The sequence below is a fragment of the Cinclus cinclus genome, chromosome 1 (genome assembly GCF_963662255.1).
Source record: "Cinclus cinclus chromosome 1, bCinCin1.1, whole genome shotgun sequence".
Lineage (NCBI taxonomy): Eukaryota > Metazoa > Chordata > Aves > Passeriformes > Cinclidae > Cinclus > Cinclus cinclus.
Genome location: NC_085046.1, coordinates 42209292 through 42236919, shown reverse-complemented (window position 1 = coordinate 42236919; position 27628 = coordinate 42209292). Strand labels below are relative to the sequence as shown.

Sequence of the window (27628 nt, the reverse complement as noted above, 5' to 3'; positions counted from 1 at the left end):
CTACAAACACATCTCCTGTAACAGTAAATCCCTTTCCTACAACCAGCAGCACATCCAGAAGTCCTGCTCTGCCCACTCAGCCCCCTCCTTATGGGGATGCTCTCTTTACATCGCTATCCACCCTGTGATGCTCTGTACACGTGACCTCCTCTCACCAGCTCATCTGCCTCCCTGATATCCTTGGCTCTGACAGGCAAAGCCCTGAAATTCCCAGGCAGCTCCCAAAGACTCAGAAGTAACGTGCAGTAGCAGCACTCACAGAAGCAAATTGTGCACTGCGGTATAAAACATATCAGCTTAGAAAATAAATTATGCAAAATTAATGGGGTACTGAGAGGGTTCATAACTGCAAGCTACTGATATACTGCTTTAAGATGCTCAGTCCTGACAAAACTCTTTTGGGGGACAAAAGCTGCACCCCCATGGGCAGTCCTCTGCTTAGCCTACACAGAAGGGAACCATGCACAACAGCCAGACAATGTTGTCAGCTAGAAATTTAAAAAGCGCTAGGCCATGGCAAGCTAACAGAAAAAAAACAAAGCCAAGCACTTTATAAATGCAGCCCTCCTAGAACCAGCAGCACCATACAGACATCTGTTTGTCCACTTCCAAAGCAGAAAACTGAGTACTCTTTAATTAGGAAATACAATTTTCTGGTTAGTCCACATAGCTTCTGTTGACTCAAGCCCTCTTTGTAGTCAAGCCCCTGACCAGCTGCTAATAGAGGATTTTTTCCCACCTTCCCATATATATCTTGAACCTATGACATATCTCCATTTCATCTCATCTCTGATTTTTATTTTTGTTTCTGCATAGTATCACTGACACTGAAACATGGTACAACACAGCTATAGCATTCCTCTGAGGTTAGCCAACATCTAATGTACGTACCCTGGTAGGCACTGCTCAGCCTCTGACACGTGAACACACCTGCACACAGCCAACAGCCCAGCCAGGCTGCCCCAAATAGATGCAGAGGGCTCATTTTGTGGAGACAAGCCTATGCAAAATTTCTCCCCTTGGCCAGCCTCACCAAAGTGCTGGAGCTCAAGTATTGATATTTAATGAAAAGGGCATCACAACACAACTAGAAATTTTCCCATTAGAAACATCAGTCAGCAAAGATCAGATAGTCTTAAATTGGCCTCTCATTTATTCAAGTGAATATATCTCATCCTGCACTGCCAAGGCCTTGACATCTTCTTTATCTCAGCATCTCTGAGTTGAGTTATTGCCAATGAAAGACATGAACAATCTCTGTTTATGAAATCACCATAAGCTGGAAGTGAAGGGAACACACAGCTGCTGCTCAGAACAAGGCACCAGTACATCACATGCTGGCCCAAGGCCTTTGCTCTAGAAAACACTTGTTTGTTACTGTGAAACCAATGTTTCTCCCATCCATTAATCTTTAAAACAATAGTTTAATTGCTACCAGCAAATGGGTACTTGCTTACTAGCAAATAGATAACAATTAACTGTGTTCCAGTCCCACTCTTCAAAAGGAATCAAGTTTCAGATGTTTTTATTCTGGTCCCTTTCTTGTATCAACATTCCACATTAGTTTGCTGTGCTAAGTACAACAGGGAACATGTTTTGAAACAGGAGCTTTACTCCATCACTCGCCTGCCAGAGCTGCTGCAGCACTGCCTGTCTTCAGGGATCCCTCTGATTGCAGTGACTGCACCAGGACATTCTGCACAAACTTCTGGTAGGGATGAGGACAGCAGGATCACCACACACTGACTACAGCATCCCCACCTTACCCACCACTGCAGCAGATTGAGTGATTCAGAAGCCTAAAAGGTGAAGGCAGTTGAGTGCTCACTGCACCAGTCACAGTAACCAGCCACTGAGTGCTGCTATTTTGGCTTCAGTTTTCCTCAACATGTTTTAATTTATCTGGCAGGCAGGAAAAAGAGCAGCAGCCCAGATGTCAGCACAACAGCTCATAATGCTCAACATCCAAACAAATAACAACAACCTTGACACTGGCGCAGCTCCATCCATGGCAAATCTGCAAATGACACCAAGTCAGAGAAGGTGGCTGAAAAGGCAGAACCTCAGCCTAGATGGCCCTTGGGAAACTTGACTGGACCAAGAGACACTTTACAACAAGGAGACCTGTGTGGAGTCCTTCACCTGGGATTGAATAATCCCATGGTCAGCCCTGTCAAAAAAGGACCTGCACATTACAACAGGTGTCAGGCTGAGAAAGCTGAGAAGGTGCAGGCTCATTTGGAGTAATGCAAACCATGTCCTAGACTAAACTAAGAGGGCCATGGCTGGCCAATCCTGCAGAGAAGGTACACAAAGAGGTTTCAAATCCCCATCCCTGGCAGTCTTGGCAAAGCCATGGCTGATGCAATCCAGCAGTGAGGTCTGCTTTGAGCAGAAAGTTGGGATCTGATGACCTCCAAAGGTCCTGTACAGCCAGCATTTCTATCAAATACCATCATATGTCTCTTAGTTTCTCAAAATCTGAGTAACATTTTTGCAAAAACTTTGCAGGGATGCTGAATGTTATCCTAGATACTCAGATGCATTTATTTTCCTGAATAAACAGACTAGTGGTGCAACTGGGGGGGGGGGGGGGGGGGGGCAAGGGTTCTGTTTGCTTTTTTTAAGGATCATAACCTTCCTTTCCCCTCTCCCTTCAGCCTAAAAGCTCTGATCCAAAGCACAACTGAAAAGTAGTAAAAGCAACCCCAGAAACCCCTTCTAGCTACACTTTTATATATAAATCTTCTAAAATCCAAGGCCTTGGGAGTGACCTCATTTTGACAGATCTACAAGGCCTGAACTATATAATCTATGACAACCCTTGGCTTCAAAACATACAGTCTCTCAAGAGTCTGAAATACTCTTGTATTCTTTAAGCAGTTTATTATAAAGCTATACAATTGAACATGGAGTAGAATTTCTTTTTTCAAAAGAAGATTGAAAGATTTTTAACTGGTGTGAGAGGGCAAACGGGAGGAAAAAGTGAAAACAAGCCTTGCTACAGTTTTGTGAAATACAAACCATTTCCTCCCTGCTAGTGAAATGCCTATGAACACCAAAACCATGTGTCCCTTAGTTTCTGCTTTTGATTAGGTGTCTTATTCTTGCGCTGGGCTTTTTGGTCCCCATCCACCCCTTCTCTTCCAAAAGCCAAACTGTAGAACTGACCTGACTCCTGGTTCTGTGTACATTCCTGTAGTCTATAAAAAGGCTCAGGAAATAGGAGACTTGCAAAGCACATTTCAAGAGACATCTAGATCTGTGCTAAAGTTAGGTGGTATGTGTAACTCCTTTAAGACAGGATCACGAGTGTGTTCGAAGAACCAGAAGGTTCAGGGCATAACCAAGAGCTCAATCAGTGCTTCTGCTACATGCTGTCTGCATGCAGACAGCTGGACTCCTCAAAGGCAGAATCCCACCTCCCTTCCTTGGGCTGGGGAAGGAAATGAGAAAAAAGTATCTTAGCACACAGTTCCTTTAAGTACTGTTAAGACCATTTCTGGACTGGAATGAACAAGCAGCTGCCACAGCCTTTCTTTGTTCTCTGGCAGCTCCCATCTAGGCTATAACCAGGATCTTGTGAAAGGGGGGCAAAGATATCCCGTCTGAGCTGATCGGAAACCTGCTGGTCTCCTCACCGGTTTTCACTGATGTGACTCCTTGCCTTATAGGAATAGGGAGGTGATGCTCACTTGGGCACAGAGGTTGCATGGGAGACACTATCCCAAGCCATCTGCCCCTCCTTTGTTTTTCATGTGGTTGTTGAGAGATGCTGGTGCACTTGGAGTTACTCACACTAATTAACAAGCCTGTGGCACCAGAACATGACAAATGGTTTCAGTCTAATACCATCCAGGCAAGGCCTTCTTGGGCATTCACTGACATCTGCTTGTTAGTTGTGCAATCATTTGTGGCCAAAATTATTAAGCTACTGCTTTCTGGAAGAGGTGATGATAAAATATGTCCAGGTTTTGATCTCCAGGGTAAAAGATCTTATTAAGAGAGAAAAACAGCAAGATAATCCTCACTGCTCTATGCACCTGCATTCTGGAGCTTAGGCAGTGAGTCAGCGAGTCTAGGGCTTACAGCTGGTTTCAGGGTTTACAGAGGCTCTACATGCTCATCTGCACCTGGCAGCAGCCTGCTTTGCTGCAGTTAAATATAGAAGCAGGGAACAACTCCCACGAATACACCCTGCAAGAGGTACACTGCCTGCTATAGTGGCTTTTGCTAATTATCCAAGATAATCAACATTCAGCACATACAGATGCAAGAGGTATGTTCAGGAGAAGCACTGAAACGTTGTCTCGTGTAATTGCCACCAAAGCAGCAAACACTTTTATGCAGAAGTTTCTGGAGTGTTGACAAGGGATTGGCAGCCTAGTTCTGAAAGCACATCTTTGTGCATACATACTGGCATAAGCAAAGACAAGGCATGTTGGGTAGTTTCACCTGGCTACTGGGCTGTTCTGGACATGTTCTCCCAGTTCCCAGAAAGCCTCACACCCACCAGCAACCGCCTGTCCTCAATAACAGGAATACGCTCTGGGAGAAAGTTCTCGGCTGACCTTGTCCGCCTCTGCATGCTCACAGATACTTATGAGACAGTCACTCTCCCAAGGGACACGTTGAAGATAACTATTGACCCTTCAACATTCTTCCTAGTCGAATTACACAACTCCATAGCACAAGTGAATAACAGGCTTGCTTCACTTAAAAAAGTTGCAGGCAGCGTCCTGGACTAATGAAGGGCTAAGTCTATTCCTCGAAGGAAATGGTCTATGCAGCAGCAGGAATAGAGAATATGTCAATTCCACTTCAGAGCAATAAAATCCTCCTTTGAGAAGAAGCCATTAGCACACTTGACCAAATTAAAAGAACCTACCAAGATAAACCTAATATAAACAACAAAACAATAAATGAACAACCACCAGAAGCAGACACAGCTAAAAGAGGCAGACAGTTCTTCCACATCCTGGCAGCAAAAATTCTTGTTTAATAGTATAACTTTTTGTTTGCTGCAATGGAGATGTATTTCTTACAGAAACTAAGTCAATGCAGAGCCATACCCACATATGATACAGAAATTAGACTCTTCAGATAATCTTTTCCAGCAAGAACAGACAAATACTCCAAAATTCATACTGTTTCACTAGAAAACACATTCAGAAGGCAGTAACCAACATCCATATTACATCTGTTTTGGCAGCAGACCTTAACATGAGCATTTATCACTTCAAAATAAACTTCCACCTATTTAGACCACTGTACACAATAAAGACTTGGTTGGCTGAAAAAGTTCCCCAAAGTTGCAAGACTTGTGCTGCCTTCAGCTGTCATCCCTGAGCAAGTATCACACAAAACAGGTACGTAGGATATCACCCTGACCTCAAGCCACCCAAGCTCAAATGCCAGCTACTATTTTTAACAGATGATCCTGTCTGCGGCTTACAGTCTCTTGAAATAGCCTTTACTAGAGGCCAGAAAAAAATCAGGAGGGGAAATGGTGAGAGACAACAAAGCAAAGCAGTATTTCTTTTAAAGTTTTTTCCTGTAGATCTGTGTTTTGGCAGCAGCTGTCCAAGTACTACAGTCACACAAAGGAATTCACAACCTAGTCTCTCAGGTTTTTCCAAATTGAAGAGGATGCGAAATGACGTTACTCAAATCTTCATACAACAACAGAGGAAAAAAGGGATTCTGTTCTATTTTCACATTCCAGCATCCTTTGAGAGCTGTTTACATGTTCCTGCCAGTTCCAGCATCTGTTACTGTATAATAGCCAGACCATGTATATCACTTCTTTCTGCCTAAATCAGCTGACATCTCAAAAAACCCAAATTTTTCTGCACCAGCCTTCTCCTTGTTACTCCAAAGAACTGAGGGTATTTCCACACCAACTCAACCCAGTGTTCCATCACTTCAGACCTACTTGCACAACACTAAGTATTTCACAACAGAAAAAAAAAAAAATTCTTTCTTGAAGGTCGGAAAAATAATTAGGTCATTTGATTCCCAACAATTAATGGAGAGGAGGTTGAACAGCTATCTGGCTTTAAACTACAGCTATCCACTATGGCTGGGAACTGATGAAGGCTTTGTAGGGTTGGAGAAAATGGGACAAAGAGACACCAAAAGAGAGAGTGATCTTCTTCATCTCTCCTAGGTAAATTATTCCAAACAGTTTAAACAGTATTTTCTTCTACTTCTGCGAAGAAAAGCAGAAGAGGGAAGAACTTCTAATTTACAGTGCACAGTCAACAAATTTACATGATGGAGTCCTTCAAGGCACATCAACGAATAACCATAAGAAAACCAATTACAGTTTTTGTATCAATAGCTTATACAATCATTCCTCAACAGAATAGTGCCCACACAAACCAGAAATTTAGGGTGCATGAATACCAACCCAGAACAGCTAGACCCATTCACTGAGGCACAAAGGCCCAGAGAGATACAGGTGATCTAATTTTTAGAAGGGGATATGCATACAGACAGTATTTACTGACATGCTATTTCAACAAACAAGTGGTTAAAATTAGTTCCCACTATCCAAATGGGCCAGGAACATTGTACTTGCAGATGATATTGTTACAGATGCCACCTCCTCTGCAGGAAATAAAAGTAACAGGCAAAAATTTGAATCAGGCAAGGATTTTTTTTTTTTCCCTTAATCTGAGAAGCAGCAGTTGTCAGTGTTCCCAAACATGGGACAGATTAAAAGGGTAGAAACCTGCCAGCCACACTGACCTACTGTCCTGCATCAGTAAGGCTGATGGAAGACAAATACATTAAGGAGCTTTCCTTCACAGATCAGATCTTTGGCATCACTTTCCCAAGCCAACCAGGCAACATCTGTCATCCTCTTGGCAGTTTAAGGACACCCGGTTTGACACACTCCAATATCATACTGCTCAACCAGGTGACAGAGCCAGAACACAAAAGTCACACTGAGTCAGGCTTTAAGTAAATAAATAATGTTAATAAATAAGCCAGGCAAAACCTAGCTTGTTGACCCAGGTAAGTGACCCTGAGTTCCCTGCTTCCTACGCTTTGTTGCTACCTTGGCCCGAAGGCAAATGCAACAGAACCCTGATTCAAGAATTGAAATACAGTTTTCAAGTTCTAAGCATACAGGTAGAACAAAGAGAGCATACCAAGCACAAGCTCCGTGCTGCAGCAGTGAGACACTGAGTGCTGATGGCAGGGCAGTGACTCCCACTGCTCACAGGGTTTCAGATGCAATTGTGCAAACATGACCAGAGAGCCCATCAAACACTGAGCACGGCAAAACATTTGCTTGACTGAGTCCAAAGTACATCCTGCTTTAGAAAAAGCTTACAAAATTCAGTGGATTCCCTGGTGGAAGTCACAGGAAGTGACTCCTCACCCTCAATAATAAATTTACAGATTCCCTTACTTGGCCTATGTCCCCTTCAGCCCCACAGCCAGCCATGCATCATGTGGGAAGGGAGATTAATATACTGAGAATGCCCTTTGGGATCACAGCAGTGGGAACTCCACATTTCACCAGAGGACTGACGTCACATCAGCATGGTTTCCCCAAGATTTAATGATGTGTTTTGTAATTAGAAAAACAAAATCATTGGTGGGAAGAAGGAGTTCAGACCTAGAGCAGGCCCACAGGGAGCAAAAAGGCAAGAAGGACACACAAAGCTTCACAGGCAAAGAGGCACAACACACAGCCTCAATGCTTCACACTTTCAGGCACTTCTTGCACAGCTCACCTATGTTTCACTCCCTTACCATTTCTTCACAGCACTGAGCTTCCCAATTGCTCACACAGCAAGTTCCGTGTCTCTTTTCCCTTCAGAGCACAGCAGTCATCTCTTCCCAGGCAAGGCTTGTACTGCCTGCCTCCCTCCCTCCCTCCTGTGCCTGGCCTGCCGCAGCACCAGCCGAGGCCACCACATCATCCTCCATCCCAGACAGGCTTCTCAAACACAAGGAAAGTCCCAGCTCAGGAAGAGAGCTGCTCCCCCGCCTCTCCACCAAGTAATCCAACAATCACAGCCATCTCCATATGGTTGATTTACAGGCCCAGGGAGTGAGTCACGACGTTCACCTCACCTTCCTACTCCAGGCATCATTCCCTCCCATCTCCCACTGCCAAGAGGCTCCCCAAGACCCACCAGGCAGCTGCAAGATAGCATCCTCAGTTAAAAGGGCGAACAGTCAGCACAGGCAGAGCACAAACAACACAGTCTACACTGCCAGCCTAGACCGGTTATTGCAAAAGGCCAGAGCAGCAGCATCCATCCAAAATACAAATAACACAACATGCAAAAAAAAAAAAAAAAAAAGTCCTAGTGACCAGACTCAGGGAATGGTTTTAAACTAAAAGGGGAGAGATTTAGATTACATGTTAGGAAGAAATTATTTACTCAGAGAGTACTAAGGCACAGCAATAGGTTGCCCAGAGCAGTTGTGGATGCCCCATCCCTGGAAGTGTTCGACAGGATGGCTTGGGCATTGAGCAACCTGGTCTAGTGGGTGGCACCCATGCCCATGGCAGGTGGGCTGGAACTTGTTGATATTTAAGGTCCCCTCTAACCCAATCCATTTCATGATTGTATGATTACTTAACAACAATAACAGCACTGAACTATAGCCAAAGAAAACAGTCAAGTCCTCTGGGTGTTTGTTTTTTTCCTTAAACAGCTGGGAGAATTTGCAGAAGGTTTGTCGAAGTTAATCTTCAAGTTTCTGTATTCCTTTCTTTCAAAATGTGAATCCACATGATACTCATTTGGTTTATGAACAGTTAACCAGAAACACTCCTTCAGCCAGGAAAGGTCAGCTGGTTGTTCCACTGTAACTGTGCCAATAATTTTGCTTTTTACTAGCTTCATGGCAAGTCTCCAAAGAGAAATGCAAGTCTGTCACAGTTCTGCTGACATTTAATTTTTGCTTCTCAAGTTCCTTCTCCCTCCACCTATTTTTTTTTTTTGCATCAAGTTAAGCTTACCAGATTAGACAAATCAGTCTTAACTCCTTGCTGTTCTAAGCATGAGCATCAGGACTTCATAAATGAAGTAGGATGGAGAAGGAGATTCCTTATGACAGGGGAAGTCAATATACTGATGGATAATGCATTCAGTGTCTAGAAACCAGAGGGAAAGACCTGGGTATCTACCACTGTTGGAACTGGACCCAGGAGCTGTCATCCACACTCAATGCTGCCCTCCTTTTCCCAGCAGAGCCAGCTGGCGCTTTGATCCCATTAGTTCTCACTCACTGAGTGAACTTGAATAGAAAACTTGGGTGCTGCAGGACCACGGTTTCCAGTTCCTAATTAATCTTTCAGGGTGTCTGGCAGTTTTGAACCTCCAACTCACATGAATTTAAAAAGCTTTTGTTTCCTGAGCTAAGGGAGTTACCATCCGTAACTTTCCATAACTGCCACACTACTTTCAGACATCTCAAACTGCACACTTGGAAGCTGAGATGCAATGACCACTTCAGAAAGCTTTGTTCATTTACTGGCTTGATCTCTACAAAGAAGGGTATCAGTCTCATCTGCTGAGGAAGACTCTTCCAGCTAGGTAGGTGTGCTTTTATCCGCTCACACCCCTCCCGCCTTCACCACCAAGTGGCTTGGTTCCTCCTCCGTTCCTGCTCTGCAAGATTACAGCAGCTGCTTTTCATCCTGATTCACTTCAAACAAAATATTCATTGAATCACATCAAAACTCACATTTAAGAGAAGAAATAATTTCCCAGTGGTAACTGGGGTCCCCTAAGTTTTGTGAAGAAAAGCAGAACAGAGGTACAGGATCTGAGTATCTGAAAGCTCACCTCTAATAATTCTTTATTCTTTCAGCTGATTTCTTCACATAGATGTGGCAATCCAGTTATAAAATATTACATGAGTAAAAGATTATTAGTAAGGTGAGAGAAAGGAGCTCTACAACATAAAAAGTTGCAGTGAACAGGATGGGAAAGCTGTCCCTACTTGTCTATCAACTGCACTTCCTCTCAGGTATGTCCAGACATCAATGGAGAAGAACTGCTGTAAATGTTTATTCCAGCAGGTTTTTCCAAGCCTTTTCAGATAAAAGAGTGCTGTTTAAGTATGCCAACAACGTGAAAAAAATAACTAGTTTTAAAACCGAGGAAGACCGACCCAAGAGGAAGCAGAACATGCATATCCTCCAACATACTGCTGAATGAACACATGGTATAGGTGGGTTCTTTAGGTACAGAGGTACAGACAGGTATGACCTAGCATAGATCTTTTGTCTATTTTGGCCTGAAGCAAGTTTTCTGACATTTTTTTGTAAAAGCTAAATGAGGCAGGGGGCAGAGGGGTGGAGGGAATATCACAAATCAAAACCATGTCTCTCCCAAATAGGCTCAGTACTAAAGCTGAGCAAAGCATCCTCACCTACTCCCAATCTGAGCCAATAAAATGTAACCCCTCATCCTGCCACAAAACCAAACCAAATCAGCCCACCATCAAACAAAAACCAACTAGCAAAAAAAAAAAAAAAAAAAAAAAAAAAAAGCTGAAACTCAATTAAAAGCAATACTCCCAGGGCTTTTTGTCAGGTTAGAGTCACTAAAAATGCATGGATTGCTTTATTTGTGGGGGTGGAAACACACTTTTATCAGATTTTTTTTTCCAGCAGAAGCAAAGCAGACAGGCACGTCTCCTGTTCAATTTGTCCGTGGGTTCATAAGTGAATGATGTATGGATAGCAGTATTTTAAAGGCACCTCTCACCCAGTGACCCCAAAGTGCTTTTACTTCCCTTAATGAACTCAGCTTCACAGCAGCTTGACAGCTTCATTTTACATGGGAACTGAGAGAGAGATGAAGTCATTCATCTGTGCCATGCAGCAGCACAAAATCAGCTCCTGCCAGCCCAGTGACTTATGCATTAGACCACACTTGCTTTTGTATAGCATCCTGTCACCAGGGAGGCAACACACTTCCCAGCTCTGTCACTTGCTCAGACACTGCTGTGAACACGATTGCATAGGCACCTTCCAGCCCTAGCCCTGCAAAATGTTAAGTCAACAGTGGCTTAAGATACCCCTTACCCCAGAGCCTCAGGACTTCTGTTTACAATATTAACATTTCCTGGCAACTTCACCCCTCTTCCCCATTAGCCTTGGGCAAGAAAAGTCTTATTCTTTGACTAGTCAACTAAGGAATCAGCTACTAGTGGAAAAAAAAATAAAAGAAAAAAGAAGAAACCACCACCCAATCCAAATACAGAGCAGACAGGAAGTTTGATTTTCTGAACAATTAGAACCTGGGCCACCTTCTAGATTACAGGAATTTCATACTCCTGCAATGTGGGCTTTGCTTGTGCACATGCACAGTCCTCTATGTCCCAAGGTTCTTCCACCAAACATGAGCATTCCTGCATAAGTTAAAGAACAACATGAAAAGACAACTTGCCAAACAAAAAGAATGCAGTACTAATACTTCAAAATTTGATTAAACAACAAATTGGAATCAAAATGCCCCAAAACGGTAAAGTGTGTCTGCAATCAGCACAAACATCCCACTTCTGTACCAAATGAGGAGTCACAACAGCTCTGTCTTGCGAGAAGTTAATCTCCTTGTGCAAGAATATTAGCTAGATGTCACTTGAGTCTCAGCAAAAGCCAAATATTACTGCTTTGGTACCAACAGAGAGCATCCTGACTCCCTGCACCACCATTTCAGAGGGCGAAGTACTCAGATCGTAACACTAAGGGACCAGTGTTCTGGTAAAGCAAAGTTTCATCCTGACAGGCCAAGCTGTGGCTCTCTTGGCAAACATTCCACAGACATGATCCTACAGGACTTTTGGATAGGAGAGTTAATTTGTTTCGAACTCCCTATCTTCTGCCAACACAGGATTGCACAAGATGGGGATAAGGGTGAGTAGAAAAAAGGGCTCAAGATCCTAAGGCTTCTCCAGTGACATACGTCAGCTGGTCACCTGGTTTTTGATGACCCCACATCACTGCCCTCACACCTTCTTAATGGGTTTTATCTTAACAGATGAAAACAAGTATTTCCAAAAGAGACTCATGCTGGTGCAAGTGAAAGCAAGCTCCTCAATGTGACTTAATACAGCTTGCATCAGGTAATTTACCCTACAGCTGAAATCTTAAACACAAGTAACTCTGGACAACTCCTGCATTTCTGCCAAACTAAGAGTCATTAATTATGCAATTCCGTATTTCCAAAAGGCTTAAAATTTACAGTTCATATTTTTACTTCCCTTTAGTGAGAACAACAAACAGGAATTTACACTTCCCTTTCTCTTATCAGCAGAGTCACTCATTTTTCCCTTATTGTTTAATTAAAGCTATTTCAGCCCCCAAGAACCTTGTGTCTGTATTTTTGGAGGCAGGCTAATGGCTTTAAATATAACTGTAAAGACAGGAGAAGGAAGACAATTCTTCACAGGCTAGAAATTATTAATTTAAATTTACAAAAAAATAACAAGCTCTTCCCATGATTTCTCTACAGTTTTGCAAATCACAGTAAAAAAAGAAATACAAACTGACACCTAACCATGTCAATACTCTGGTACATTCCTCCAGTTTCATATTTACCTACCTATTCACACCTTCTCCACGCTTTATCATAGTGGATTTGCTCCCCAGGTAAGTGGAACTTTCCCAGATTAAATTAAAACTAGAAAAACTCTTTAGGCAGATGCTTCACAGACGACTGGCACCAATTTTTCCAATTCTCAGCTTCCAGATAGATTCACCATAGTTCAATGCCTGCATTCCTCTTGGCCCTCCCATTTTCCATTTTAAGATGTTATTATGAAGAGGGAGAAAGAGAAACCAGAGACCATCTTCCACCTCCTTCTGCCAAGCAGATACAAAGCAGGAACTCTGTTCCATGACCAGATTCATTACACAAAATGAAAAAAAAAGGTGAAATGAGTGGTTAAAAGGGCAACCCCTGCTATAAAATAAAATGCTGTCATGGAAATAAAAGACAATCAAATGTGTAGCAAATAAACAGATCTGGGATAAACAGCATTTAAATATAACTGGTGATAAAATGGATTGGGGAAAAAAATACAGTTCCCTCTAACAAGCCTACTACTGGAGCAGTGATTCTACTAATTTAAGGACCTTCAGGAGCTTGGGTTTCTTAGTGGTCTTGAGAAGTACCTTAGAACCAGAATGACTGGATGGGTTTCATGGGTAACAGAGACAAAACAATACAAAATTGCATTTACAGAACATAATCTGCTGCCAGCTTCAGCACAGAGGGCAAAGTTCACTGCTCTGAGTTTCTGATGTTACAAACCTCAAAGTCAATTGATCTTTCAATTTATTTATTTGTACTGCAAAGTGTGTGCTTCTACCATTAACTTTTCCAAGTGTAACTCTATCCATGCTGTGCTTTACCCAGCTACCCATAGTAATAGAAGTATAAGATCATGCTCAAGGCAGGGCTGCAGGGATTGTTTTTCCAAATTGCACATACTAGTTTACACAATTACTAACTTCTGTAGCTCACCACTGGTTTATCTCTAGCACACACCATAATCCTCCTGAGCAGGGTTTCAGAGCAGTTACAGATGAGAGGTAGATACTTCAAAGCACAGCAAGCAGGGTAGAGTTTACCCTTTACCATTACTATTTGCCACACTGCTTCTAGTCTGCAGGATTAAGCCTAATAGCCCCTACACCTCATCCCCATCACCTGAGACAATGCCTCCAAAACAATGCTATGCAATTTAAAGCATCAACATAGTCACATATTACCTTGTATGCCACACCCCATTAATCCAGTTCCTGCTTCATCAACTTTCAAGGGAATGAAGCTTGTTCATTCCTCCCTTTCCTGTGTGCTGTTCTGAGGATGCATTCTCTTCCCTTCCCCCCTTCTCTTACCCTTAGAGTTTACACTCTGCCTCCTGGCACACAGCTACTCTACTTTTCTCACCCCTCTACCTACTACCACGAAAAAAATCCTTCTGCAGTTTTCATGTATTTCACACATGCCACCCCATCTCTCACTTTTCCCTTGAAAACAATCATATCTCAGCTACCCAGCCACAGATACCACCCCACACATCCTTCCAGACAAGCATAGAAGTAGCAGCTCTAGGCAGTTCTTCCTGACTCTTCCTGCCTCAAGAGAAAACAAATATCAACCAGAAACATGTTTTCCCTTGGGAAAAAAATAAAAAGCCTCACACACCAGCACACCCCACCATAAACACCCAGCAGAAGCATTGCCTAAGCCACCACACATTGAACTCTCAGCAGCTTTTTCTGAGATACTGCCTGACATGTCACAAGATTCCTAGCTTTCTCTTCACCCAGCAGGTCACACTATTCCTTCCACACCTCATCCCTCCCTGAGCTACCCAGGCTCATCGATAATCAAGCAGCAGTTGGGGCATGGGAAGTAATGCCCTGATGACAGAGAAAGCCAAGCTCAGTTTGTCCCCAAAACAAAACATTTGAGAGCCACATTTGGCACATCCCTGGTTCATCACAACCTATTCAGCACCAAACCCTGTGGGTTTCCCCAAGCCTGCCCCGCTCCAGCCTTTTTCCCTGCAGCTTCCAGCTGCAATGTGCATTTTGCTTTAAGAAGAAAAAACAGATACACAAAGTCTACACTGTATTTTCAAAATAAGTACAACTACTGCTAGGAAAGAGCAGGGGTCTGAAAGGCCATTTATGAGAGAACTGGTTTTTTGCTATTGTGTCTACTGTAGCTGTTCTGGGTTTGAAGAGCATGTGCAGCTGTGGCTGTGAAGAAATGCCTTTTGCCATCAACTCCCATGGCTGACATGCAACTGAAGACACAGGCGAGTGACAGCCAAGTGCACATGCTTAGGATGTTATTAATAGCAGGAAAGTAACATCATTGGTGTGTGCCCTCCAACTCCCACCACAAGCTCAGAAGGCAGAAAGTTCTTACCTGCCTGGCCACCCTCCGAGCTTCCCAGTAAGGTTTAGAGTCTTCTACAGATTTTCCAATCTTCTTCACCAGTTCATCCAGTTTTACTGTTGCCTCGACCAGCACGGAGCGGAACTTCTGGCGTGCATCCTTCCAAACGTTGCAGGAAGGAAAGAAAGGACAAAGGCAGATTAGAGCTTTAAAAATTATTTCTACCTGTTTTAGGTTCCTCTTGAGATTCACACAGGAGTTGTCACATTCAAAAGAGTTACTAGAATTTGGACTAAGACCGAATTCTTCAGCAGAGGAACCCTGGAACCCAGAGCCAAATCCTAAAGCCGGCATCTTGGACACCAAATATTTGTCTTTCAGTGACAGCTTTTATATAAAGCCTACAACAGCCTGTTCTAGATGTTACCTCTGGCAGGATTTCTCAGAGAGGGATTGTTTGTAAATTACTCATTCACTGATAAGGCAAACAGCAGTATAATAAGTTCTGAGAGGGACTTCAATGGCAAAGAATCTTATATAGGTAATGCTAGAATGGTGCTAGCTGGCAGACCAAGTCCCCACAGCAGGCTGGCAAGTCAGCTGGAATTGGCACAGAAAGACCATCTCCTCAGCAATGGGTTCTATCAATGGAGAAGGCACCTACATTTCACTTCACTGTTAATATTTTCTATATTTAAAAAAATCCAGATACTTCCAAATGGGATGAGTTGTGCTCCTTATATGATTATCTAAAGCAACTAAAATATTTTCTCTGCTCCACTCAAATTTCCACACATGTAAGCAAACTGAGTCTGATTTCAATCTCAGAATCCACCACAGACTCTAAATAGATGAAATTATTGCAGATTGATGCAGATTCAGGATGGGACCTGGCCCAGGATTTAATGAGATGAAGAGGAAGGGCCACATGAGCTCTCAACAAGGCTTGTAACTCTAATTAGAGTGCAGCATTTATGCAGACTGCTGAAGTGACATGCTGATAATCAGGAAGCAGCTGGCTTGAAGAAGCGCCCTAATTCAGGAGGGTTTTGTCTTCATTGTTGAGGATTTCTAGAATGCAAAACTGCTTATTCACTGAAAGATTTAAAATACATTGCCATTATGCTCTCAAAAGTGGAAAAAAAAATGCAACAATACATCAGTTTTTACAGAAAAAGCAACATACTTCTGTAAAAATTTCTTTGCTTCCTTTTTAGTGTTATGCAAAACCTGAACCAGTATCAGTATTATTTTAGTCCAGGGCAAATAGCTTTGGTACTCCATTTAATTCTAAGGCATTATTCAAATGGGTAACAAGGTAAAAAATGGAAAATTAAATGGACATTAACTTATTATTTCATTAACTCCAATCCAGTCAATAATCTTATTGCTCAGTGAACACCTGAAATGTATCATTTAAAAAATATTTATGGAGTCAATGATTTTCTCAGTGAGAAGAATTTGAATATTTCCAATTAAATTACTGGACCATACATGGTTCACTGCTCAAAATGAGTTTCATAAGTAACTGAAAAAAAGACTCCAAGCTTGATGACTATATTGCAAGAAAAATATTAAGTACTGAAGCACACTTAACAAAGAGACAAATTATTTGCAGGTGTAGGAACAGAATTAAAAGCTCACTGCTAAATGAATGAACCAGAAGATTTCTTTTCATTCTCTTTGTGAAAGCTGCATATAAGGATATTAGTTATGCAAAGCAAAGAGTTTAAGTAAAAAAAAAAAAGCCTACTCAGTGATTCATCAAGAAGTTCAGCTCCCATGTTTGTAAGATAAGCACTTGGAACATGAAATCATCACTACAAATCTGTGTTTGGAGACCCCAAACTTATTAATGTAATAATTATATACAGTCTTATCCAAGAGGAAAAAGATGGTTAGTCCCCACCTGGAGTTAAAAAAAAAAAACAAAACAAAACAAAAAACCAAAAGACACTGGGAACAAAGCAGTCAAATTAACAGCAACTTCTGTACCCATTCATTTCCCTTTAACTCTGATGAGTTAAAGCAGATACAAATTACTGAATTCCAAGGGCTCCTCTAATGGTGCCTGAAGCGCAGGTATTACAAATGGTGAAATACATATTTGCCCATGAGCACAACTCCACTCCATACAGTAGTTAGTTACACGGAATAGGAAGCTTCAGCTGAAAAACACACTGGTGTGCAATTCCAGTTTATCATTTTCATCCAAAGATGACTGGTTCTTCTTTTAAGGCTTAATTTTGTTCTGACTACCTTCATTCTTGCAGTGAAGAAAAATAATGAAAACCAAAACGCCCTGGAACTTTATATCTGTACCATCCATCACAACTTATTTTAAGTAGCGTTTATTCTCAGGCTCCTGACTGTCAGGAACACAAGCCTGCAGGCTCCAACACCTTCTGCATGACAGAACAAGAACATGCTCAATTCTCTGCTGGGATCAGTCCCCCTACCAAAGGTTTCCAGCCACCCCCTTCAGACCCAGCAGCAGGATGCCGAGGTCTCTGAGGTGAGATGCCAAATCCATGCCCTCTGCAGCCCTACACACACCACTTTTACTCTTCACCAGCCCCAACTACACTACAAAAGCCAACAATCCCACATGGTGTATCTAGAGCGTGCGTGCCCCTGTGCCAAGGCAGTGCCTTCACACCACCCAGCCTCCTCAGCCCAGACTGACTCAGCTCTCCTGACCATGGCTCCGACCTGGGAGCTAGGGAAACACCTCCAGAGGGACAGCAGGGTCACAGCTCCCTCCTGCAAACTCAGCCACGCTCCTCGGTTCAGCGTGTGCCGCAGGCTGGCAGAGCATCTGCAAAACACATCACCCTTGGGACAGCACAAAACCCCCCTGGCAGGTAATCCTGGGGAAGTCTGAGTAAGAACCACAGGTGCAGCAGCTATTTTTTATGCTTCATGTTGAAAGTGGGGAGGTCAGAAGCACCAAGGCAATTGCACCAGTAGGACTGGGCTTGGTGCACTTACTCCTTATGTGACATGAGAAGTACATCTGTAGTTCATGGAAATGAATGGGCCTACGGTCAAGGCAGTAACTTTATTCACTGCTTTATGTCTGCTTTCCCATGGTACTGTCAGTGAGACACTTCAACCCACATGTAAAGTGGTTCAAAGCTATAAATCCTGTTAATGGTGTTTTCTGTAAGGACGATCACATCAAAAACTTAGAGGCTCGGAACAGCACATCACTGCAGCTCATCCACATCCCCAGCACAGGCTAAGTCCTACATCCATGTTACAAAGACAACCACAGCACTTTCAAGCTACTTATCACATCCTCTGGTGCGACTTGCCCTCCCCACAAGTGTTACTATTTAACTGCCAAAGTCATGCTTCATTCAGACCTTCATCTAGCACACATGGATGACAGAGAAAGGAAATTATGTCAATTCCTGCAACTTCTTGTCCTGAGCAAAACCAAGACAGTGCAGCATATGCCATGGAAAATTTATAGCACAGTCCTCAAACTCTCGTTTCTGTATTTCAATTTCTTGAAAGATAATTCATTCCAGCAGAAATGCTATTCATTGATAACAGCAGCCTTAGCTAATATGTGAATCACACTCACCATTTCTGGGTGAGTTTTTATGTTTTGGGTTGATTTTTAAAAACACATTTTGTTTTTCTCATCACTAAACTGAATACATACACAGACTCTAACAGAAGCAATGCAAGTGACATGAGACATCTCAAACATCCTGACATTTTCAAAACATGCTTTCCCCCTCTACTCACTCCTAATCTTCTGTGATCATTTTTGAGAAATCATTGATTCTGATTTTAGAAATAGAAAGGGGACATTGAAAATGCTAGCCAGTCAACTTTCAATGTTTTTTCACTCCTATTTGCGCAAATAAGATGATGATAAACCTTTTCCAAGCTGGACAAAAGCCAATTAAGGCACTTTATCCTCAATGTGTGTTGCAAGGTTAAAAAAAGAAAAAAAAAAAAAAGGTAGCAGGAGAAGGGAGAAGCTTCTCACTTAAATTACAGCCTTACTAAGTAGATTCTTACTAGCTAAGGTGTTTGTCATACACACACTCTAGCAGGCAGAGCACTTAGTGTAGCACATGGACAGCTGCAGTTTACATTTCAACATCTTGTTCTATGGCTGCAAGAGCTCCACGCTCATCAACTTTCTTCCTGGAAATCCTTAGCACTTTTCTTTCAAAAGAGATTTCACTGTCTTAGGGAGCACACCAGACCTCTACCCCACATACGGTTTTGCTGCAATAGTTCATTATTGAAAGCAGACTTCGTTTCCAGTGACTTGCTGTTGGGCAGCTTTTTGATACTGCACCAGAAAGAGACCACACTTAAAGACAGGTCATCCTTACAGCAGCATTTTAAAGATCCATTCTCAAATGTGGGTAAAAAACTAAAATACAATTTTCAACTTATACTGCACCTGTCAGAGAAAAAAACATGCCTGTTTTCCTCACTCATGAGTGATGGTGATGAGCTGGTGTTAGATGCCAGATGACATGCAAATAACTATTTCTGCCCATCAAATGAAACATGTATTTTCAAACAACTTAATTTTTAAAATGAGGTTTACATATCAATCATGTTTGAATCATCTTAGTACCAAGAACATTTAAATTTCATTTACAAAGGTTGTCCCATGACTGTTCTGCCAGTCTGGTGTGCAGAACCTCTGGCAAGCATGGGAGGCGCATGGGAAGTGGAACTGCTCACTGAGAGACAAGCTTCATCTATTTCCAAGAGGCTGACAGTAACCATACCAATCTTTTCTGCTACAGAAACTTATCAGCTGCAAAAGCTCATTTCCAAGCTAAAATAGCATTAGTATCATACATCCACACATAACAAGGTGTGCTCAGAAATCTACCCTCAAGAATCAAACCAGTTAAAGACACTTCTAGCAGCTCTCTAGTACCCGAGCAATTCAATTAAGCCAGTCTGGTGACCAAACCTTAAAAACAAAGTGCAAGGAAGGGGATAAGTAGTTCCTCAAGTTTTAAGGGACAAGAAAAGTCTATGGTTTACTTTTTTTTTTTTAGGCAGCTACTAATTTGCCATCTAAGAACAATTTTAAAAGTCAGTATCTGAAAGTTGCTCTAACCTCCTGCTTGCAGACAGTTACAAACTAAGACTACCAATACTTTTTACTACAAATGTTTTTAATTTTCTTAGAAGAAGAGAGAAGAAAACAGGCATGGGATAGTACTGGGTGCTCCTTCCAAAGCAAGATTTCGCTACCTAACCTTTCCTGTCTCAGGCAAAACCATTTCTTCTTCAAGAACATGAATCAAGTAAAGCCCTTTGACTCACTTGGTTGACAAAATCTTTCCAGAGCCACAGCAGAGGAAGAAGCCTTCCCCTTACACATCTTGGATGAAAGCAGATGGCAAAACAACAAGCAATTCACAAATGGGAGCCATTTCCTATGGAAGCAAATAGATCATAAAGAGATGTGGAAAGATTTCCACATCCTGATAGTGCTGGACAAATCCATCACGCATGTACATCCTCCTCCAAAAGCCAGCAGGAACACCAGCCAGTGAGCTGCTTTGCCCTTATCTCTGCATTCTTTTGTGGACACTGGAAAATGCTGCACAAGGATACTGATAAGGTGGCGGATGTTTCTACAGATAGATGTTTCCTCAAGCCAACCAGGCTTGCTCAGAGCAAGATTCCAGACTCTTGAGAGGTCATTTTTCTAAAACCTGAAAGATGGAGGATTTTGTTTTTAAATCTACTTACATATTTTATGTGTAACAAGGTCAACAGCTCAAGTTTTTTTCCTAAATCCAAGCATTTTAGAGAGGAAATAAGAAGCAATTCTAAATAACTGGTGAATACCTGCCTGCCAGTAGGAAGCAGTGAACTAATTCCTTGTTTTGCTTTGCTTGTGTGTGTAGCTTTTGCTTTACTTAACTGTCTTTATCTCAACCCACGAGTTTTCTCACTTGTACTCTTTCGGTTCTCCCTCCCATCCCACTGGCAAGGAGGGACCAAGGAGCTGTGTCATGTTTAGCAGTCAGCTGGGGTTAAACCACAATGAAAAGTCCTTCCTCTTCTGAGAGGGGCTCAAAGGCTCACAACCCACAGCTAAAAAACCCCTTTCCTTATTTCCTACAACAACCCAGGGTGACCTTTATAATAAATCCAGGACTAATAGTAACACAAAGTCTTGCAGATCAGGACTGGAGGATCTAGGCAAGCACACAAGAAGGATCCCAACCAGGCCCTCTAATAATGAGCATGGCTGAAAGCAGCACTGTTCAGCTCTAGTTTTCCTGTGCAGGATCTCCCCACAAACAAACACTGGCAAGCTCGTAGCTCCAGCAACACAAAAAATTCTCTCCAACAAAAACCACATTTGGGATAGCTGGGATTCCAGTGGTAACTTCAATGGTATGTGCTGCATTTCCCCTCCCCGCAATGCTGCCAGAGGGTCCCCGGGTTAATCTGTTACAGCTGAGTTGTACTTTCAGAGCCAGTCCAAGCCCTCTATGAGCTGGCTGGACAGGCAAATCCTGCACATTTGTTAAGTATATTCACAGCTCCTGGTGTGAGTTCAGATGGAGATGCATTTCCAATAAACAGGAAAAAACCTCTTGCACTTGGCCATAAGATGCTTGTATCTCCCCTTGCAAGATGTTTCCCCCTGCTCTTCACAGACACTTCAAACATAAACAGGGACATTAGCGAAGCCAAGTGTTAAATTCCCCAGAGAACCCTTATCATCCTTCTGCTGTGTCAGTAATGCTCAGTGTTGCACTTAGTATGAGCAGCATTATGGATTTCAAATCAAGTCTAATCAAAGATTCATTAACAGGCAATACATTAACTCAACATATAACTACCAGCCACTCAGTGCCCTTCAACAGCTCTGTAATTCCTCGACAGGCTGCGAGCATCAGCAGGTCAGGATATTTCTTCAGGGTTTAATAGGGTAGGTCAAAAGAGCAAAAAAAACGAGTAATTCTTCCAAGTAAAAGAACAGATGTAGCCAACTTCAATGCATCTGTCCAAGTCATGCCATGCATGTATGTCCAGTGCTCTCACAGGTGGTATGGCTGCAGAACTCATTTTAAAATAAGATTTAAAAACCCAGGCTGTTCAGCTTAAAAACAGATCATATGGTAGTTTCAGTGCAGAACTTAAGGAAACGGTGGGCTGGGCAAATTGAAACAGAATTCCCCATTTTACCACCTCAGTAAGCAGTAAACACCAGTATTTTCTACATTGCTCAAACATGGACATTCCTGTGGCTACACCAAGACAGTGCAGTCTCAGAATTCTAGAAGCCTCTACTGAATTCAGCCCCATAACATTTTCCACTGGGTAACGCAGCATCACTACTTCCATTCTGCAGATGCAGACCTGAGGCACAGCGAGAACAGAAGCATGGGTTCAGAAGGATTTAACAAGCCTTTTTTTTCCAGTTAATGGGAACTGGAGACAGCCAGCAGTCCCACTTACAGCAGCTCACACAAAGCTACATACAGGAAGCCCAGAACAGTCTTGCAGAACTCAGATGCCACAACGTTACCCTTGCTGCTTATCAGAGAGTACATCAAGTCACAAAAACACGGGTGTCTTTTTCTGAACTTCCTTCAAAGAAATATACCTTCTACGCAAACACTCCCATTGCTTTTCCAGATTCTGGGAAAAAGCCAACAGTGGGAATGTATGGACTACAAAGTAATGTTACAGGAAGCTGGCAGTCAGCAACTTGTGCTCTAAATAATGTAATGATACATCTATGCTCCCATTAAAGATATTGAAAAGATTAAGAAAATGACACTAGCAAAACAGGATAAATATAACTCCATTGACTGGTTAAAAAACACCCACACATCTTTCTCCCAGTGAAATATAGCAGGAACACCACAAACCAGGAAGGGGTAGCAAGAGCGACCCAAAGCAGCTAATAAGAGCCAAAAGTGCAAATCTTCAAAGGGAAACTCAGCATGGATCTCCCAGAAGCCCACATTTTCGACAACATTCATGGATTTTGGGAGCCTTTGAAGCAGAATGAACCCAGTTCCAAACTCCTCCTTCCAAACTCCAGATTTATCCTATGAGGCTGCTTGGCAAATCTTTTCTGGTCCAGAATACAAATGCAGAGATTTTCTGCTAACCACAAATGCTGGGCACTGTGGGATTTTTTTATTCCTTTCCCCTAAAAGGTTCTTAAGTCCATTTAAAATGCATTTATCAACCTGTATATAAATTAAGCCTTGCTTACACCATCCAGCTGTATTTGTCCTCAATATCTGGGAAGATCAAAAGTAATTAAAATCTTTACGGATTAAAAATTGTGCAGTTGCATGACACCACAAACTGGTATCCATCCAGTAAGATTTTTGGATAAAAAGTGAAGAGGAAACATTCAAGAAAGCACACTCTTGGTGGTATTTCACTTTAATTCCATCAAGAACTGCTTACAGTAAGTACTACAGGCAGATCTGCAGTAAACACTTAATGGCAAAGTGCAGAGAATCATTATATGATTTCTACCTAACACCTGGTATTTACTGGGCTGAGTAAGGAACAATGTAAGACCAAGCTAATGTGGAATTTCTCCTCTTTTATTTAGTTATATTTCCAGGAGCCTTCAGCCTCTACAGAGCTCAGCACATGTCACACACACAGTAGCTACAAATCTGCAGGCTTGACAAACACTTGATCACATGAATAATTTTAATCAAGCAGCAAAATCCCATCTTAAAGTCACTGGGATTTATTCCATGAGGATGCCTTTGCATTATTATTACTACTATTCCATCTGCTTCGTAATATGTCCTCAGTGCAAGGTTATGACAAAATTAATGAAACCCAGACAACTATTCATAACACCATGTTTCAATTTCAGTACCTCAGCATGAAATAAGGAGACTGAAAAGATACATATAATGATATTTTTCAATATATCTACATATAAAGATTTCTGAAGTCCATTCAATTGCTACTGTTGCAGACTAGAATACTGATTTTTAAAGTTTACTCATAAAATTTAAAACATGATAGTGATATGGAGCAGTTTTCACAGCAAAAACACCGTTTAATTTTGTACAGCAAATAGTTCCCCATTTAACGAAGTTTATTTACCGATAAATTTGTGATCTACATGTCATAAATGACAGATAATGCAAACAAGTGGGGAGAAATAAAAAGCTACAAGACAAGACTGCATTGTTTCCGAAGACCATAACCCATTTTCTGTTTAGAGCTCTCAGTAGATACTCCAGTATTTTAAAATTCTATCCAAGAACCACTCCATGCTTGAGGTATCCATCTCATGAAAAGACACACACAAAGAAACAAAATTAAAAAACAAACAAACCAGACTTTAACATTTTGAAGGTACAGACAGAAATCTACAGATGTACTTCTACAGTATGTTCCTCACTGCAATCTCAGCATGTTTTGATACAGTATTCAAGACTTTGTAATGACGTCAATATTATTTAGGATGTAAATTCATATTTTATGCCAGCTTTTCTTTAGCAGCATATTCGTCTTATACTTCACTGTGCTTACCTTCTTTGTTTTGCAAACAAAAGAAAATTTAGACATACAAATAGGACAGTTTGTTTTGCTTCACTATTAGATCAATAATATTGAGCCTTCCAGAGTAACTACAGAGTAGATGAAGCTTAAATTTGGGGATTTAGAAAATTTCTTCAGAACTTGCTATTAGATTTTTAAGTATCCACAAAAACCTCTCTGCATAACCAGGAAGTCTTTTATTCCTCCACTGCCTTCCTTGCTCAGGAAGTGATGACAAAAAAAGGCAAAGGTAACAAGCTAAAAAAGCCCCAAACAGCCACCAAAGAGAAGATCCTGGCAGACAGCTGTACGGCAAAAACCTCTTAACCAAACAGACTTTCCCTGTCTATAATCAACAAACACAAAACAGTGACTTTTAAAAACAAAACTTGTCTAAGCTTAGTGTCAAAATCTAAAATGAAGTTCTTGCAGTGGTTTTGCGTGAGTTTCTCCTCACAGGATTTTTACACTGTCAGCATACCTCTACCTTTCCCTTTCTTCTCAGCTCTTAGGTCAATTCACACTTTTTTAAAAAATCATCACCAGATTTTTGCTGCAAAATTGCCATTCAAGATGAACAAATTCAGGAGGCAACCGACTCAAAAACAGCGTCCTTCTGTTCACAAAATCCAATATGCACTAAAGGAAAATACAAGGATAAATTCTGTACCTCCAGCTCCGTCTCTCTGCGATTGATATCATCTGTGGATTGATTCAGTTTTTCTAGCTCCCCCTAGAAGGAAAGAAAGTCAGATGCATAGTAAGAAATCAGGAAAAAAAACATGCCTGAGAAGGCTCATTCAGCATCCCCACTGAAAGCTCACAAGGGCTTTGGCTAATGAATTCAGTGAAAAGAGGAAACATTGAGATGTTTAGCTTAACTTTGCCACTGGTCCTCTACTTTGCTACTTAAAAGAAATGAGAGAAGCTCTGTAGTTTTATATTAAGGCAACACATTTCCTATTTTGGCTACTTGTTCACAATTACAAACAAACAAACTCAAGGTACAGCAAGCTCTGTCTCGTTAATCAATATAGTCTGTATCAGGGAGGTAATGGGCAGACAGACACACCCACGCTGAAAGATTAGCATAAAGTTTGGACTATGACAGGAGCCACGCAGTGAAAGGACTGAACTAATAAGAAACACAGCTTGCCACACAAGAGGCATTTTATACTGGATTTTGGCAAACCATTTCATAACACAATCAGTCAATAGGACATACAACTATGTTTACATAATTTGCCTTCCTGCCAACATTTTGATGCCTTAAGAGCAGAAACGAAGGCATTAAATCCCTTGAATAAATGTGTAGTAGAAGTGGTATGAATGAAGTTACTGTAAAAATAAAGCTCATTCTTATTGACTTTCTTACCACAAAAAGCAACCATCAGGAGCAGATCTGATAGCTTTCTTTATCCGAGCAACATGTTCCTTCTTGTGAGATTATAAGATTCTTAACAGAAGTGTTCTCCAATTTAAACGCTATTTAATTGTCAACCAGTGTAACAGAATACACCTTGAAATGTTTTGCTGTACAAACTGAACACTGTAAATTGATTGTCACTTGAGCAGTTTCCCACTAGACTACAAGAACGACTCTGGTTACAACCAGAAAGGAATTAATTACAACAGTTTAGCTCTCTTATTCTCAGTGGTCAGATTTCGTTTCCTACTCCTTGGATTTGGAAAATAATTACTCGGTTATCCATGTTGTCTGAAACAAACACTCATCCAAAAATTATTTAATTGTCTCTTACTGTAAGGCTCAAAACCTGATGGCTCTTGCAGAAGGAGACACAGCAGACTGTTTTTCAAACCAAACAAGAAAACTTAACAAAAACAATTGTTTTGCCAACTATTCAGAAATTGTATATGTGGAAACATGTTGCAAGTTGAAGAACCTAAGGCCAAAATTAGATCAATAGACACCAACCAAGCTCAGACTCTTAAAATCAGGCCAGCTTTTGGCTGAGAGCCTCGCTCTGTGTAACCATGTTTTGAGAATTTTGCCACTGCTCTACACAGCCCTGGAAAATGAAATGCTCAGATGGAGAAAAGAATGACAATTACAGCGAGCAGGGACCTATGCCAAGGATCCTCTCAGCAATGTACACACGTGTTATATTCATTCATGACAAACAGCCCCAGCAATGCTGGAGGCAAAAGCCATAAATCTTCAGGGACCTAAAAATACATTTCATATTAGGGACCACAGCGTGCCTCAAGTTTGCACCAGGCTATTGGTCGAGACATAATTTTGGGGAGAAAAGCTTTGTTTAGAAACCACGCAAGAATAAAAAGCATTGCGGGAGGCATTCGCAGAGAGGAAGCACCATATTCCACTAAATCTCCTTTTTACAAAAAACAAAAAAATAACGATGAAAACAACGAAGTAAAATTTTAAAACCTACGTTTTCCCGCATTTATGAATTTCTAAGGACCAGCCCCGCTCCACGAGCAAGGTCACGCTGTCATGGTCAAAACTAAAAAGGGGGGAGGGAGGGCGGATTTTGGGAAGGAGGGACGCCCAAGAGAGCGGGGGCGCGGAGCGATGCCCGGGGTAACAAAGGGCTGGGGAGCACCGGGAGCGCTTCCTTCGCTCCCGGCGGGCGCCGAGACACCCGGGGCTGCTCCGGGGGAAAAACAAATACGAATAAAATTAAAAACAGATATATGCGTGTGTGTATGCGTGTGTGAACATATATACGTGTGTGTGTGTCTACACATATGTATATATGTCTGTATGTAGGCATGCAGATACGCAGCGAAAGCGAAGAAATAAAAGGCAACCATTACTACATGCAGCCGCAACACCCATATTACAGCGAACTGGAGAACCGCAGCCGGCCCTCACCTGGATGCGGGGATCCACCTCCTCGTCCTCTGGGCGCGGTGCCTCCTCGGCGGGGCGGCCTCGCCGAGCCCCCGGCTCCATGGCGGCTCCCGCTGCTCCCGGCGCTTCCCGCTCCGCTGCTCCCGGCGCTTCCCGCTCCGCTGCTCCCGGCGCTTCCCGCTCCGCTGCTCCCGGCTCTCCGGCTCCGCGGCGGCCCCGCCTCCAGGGAACCCCTCCTCCTTCCCTCCCCACAGCGCCCCCCGTTCTCTTTGTGCCTTCGCACCGCGCGGAGGAAATCAGCGCGAAATTGCGGGGTTTCCTTTTTTTTCCTTTTTATTTTTTT

At 42.1% G+C, this 27628-nt stretch overlaps 1 protein-coding gene across 2 annotated transcripts in view; it reads right to left on the bottom strand.

The window, feature by feature from the left end:
- SH3BP5 (SH3 domain binding protein 5) overlaps positions 1-27387 on the bottom strand; it is a 52201-nt gene extending 24814 nt beyond the window's left edge. Inside the window, exons 1-3 of one of the 2 annotated variants that reach the window (XM_062509180.1) lie at positions 27307-27387; positions 25120-25182; positions 14931-15059 (exon numbers count right to left, since the gene is read on the bottom strand). In XM_062509180.1, the coding sequence (XP_062365164.1) occupies positions 14931-15059; positions 25120-25182; positions 27307-27387 (273 nt within the window). The remainder of the gene's footprint in view (positions 1-14930; positions 15060-25119; positions 25183-27306) is intronic. The other variant, XM_062509188.1, reaches the window with a different exon arrangement.
- Positions 27388-27628: the final 241 nt, after the last annotated feature.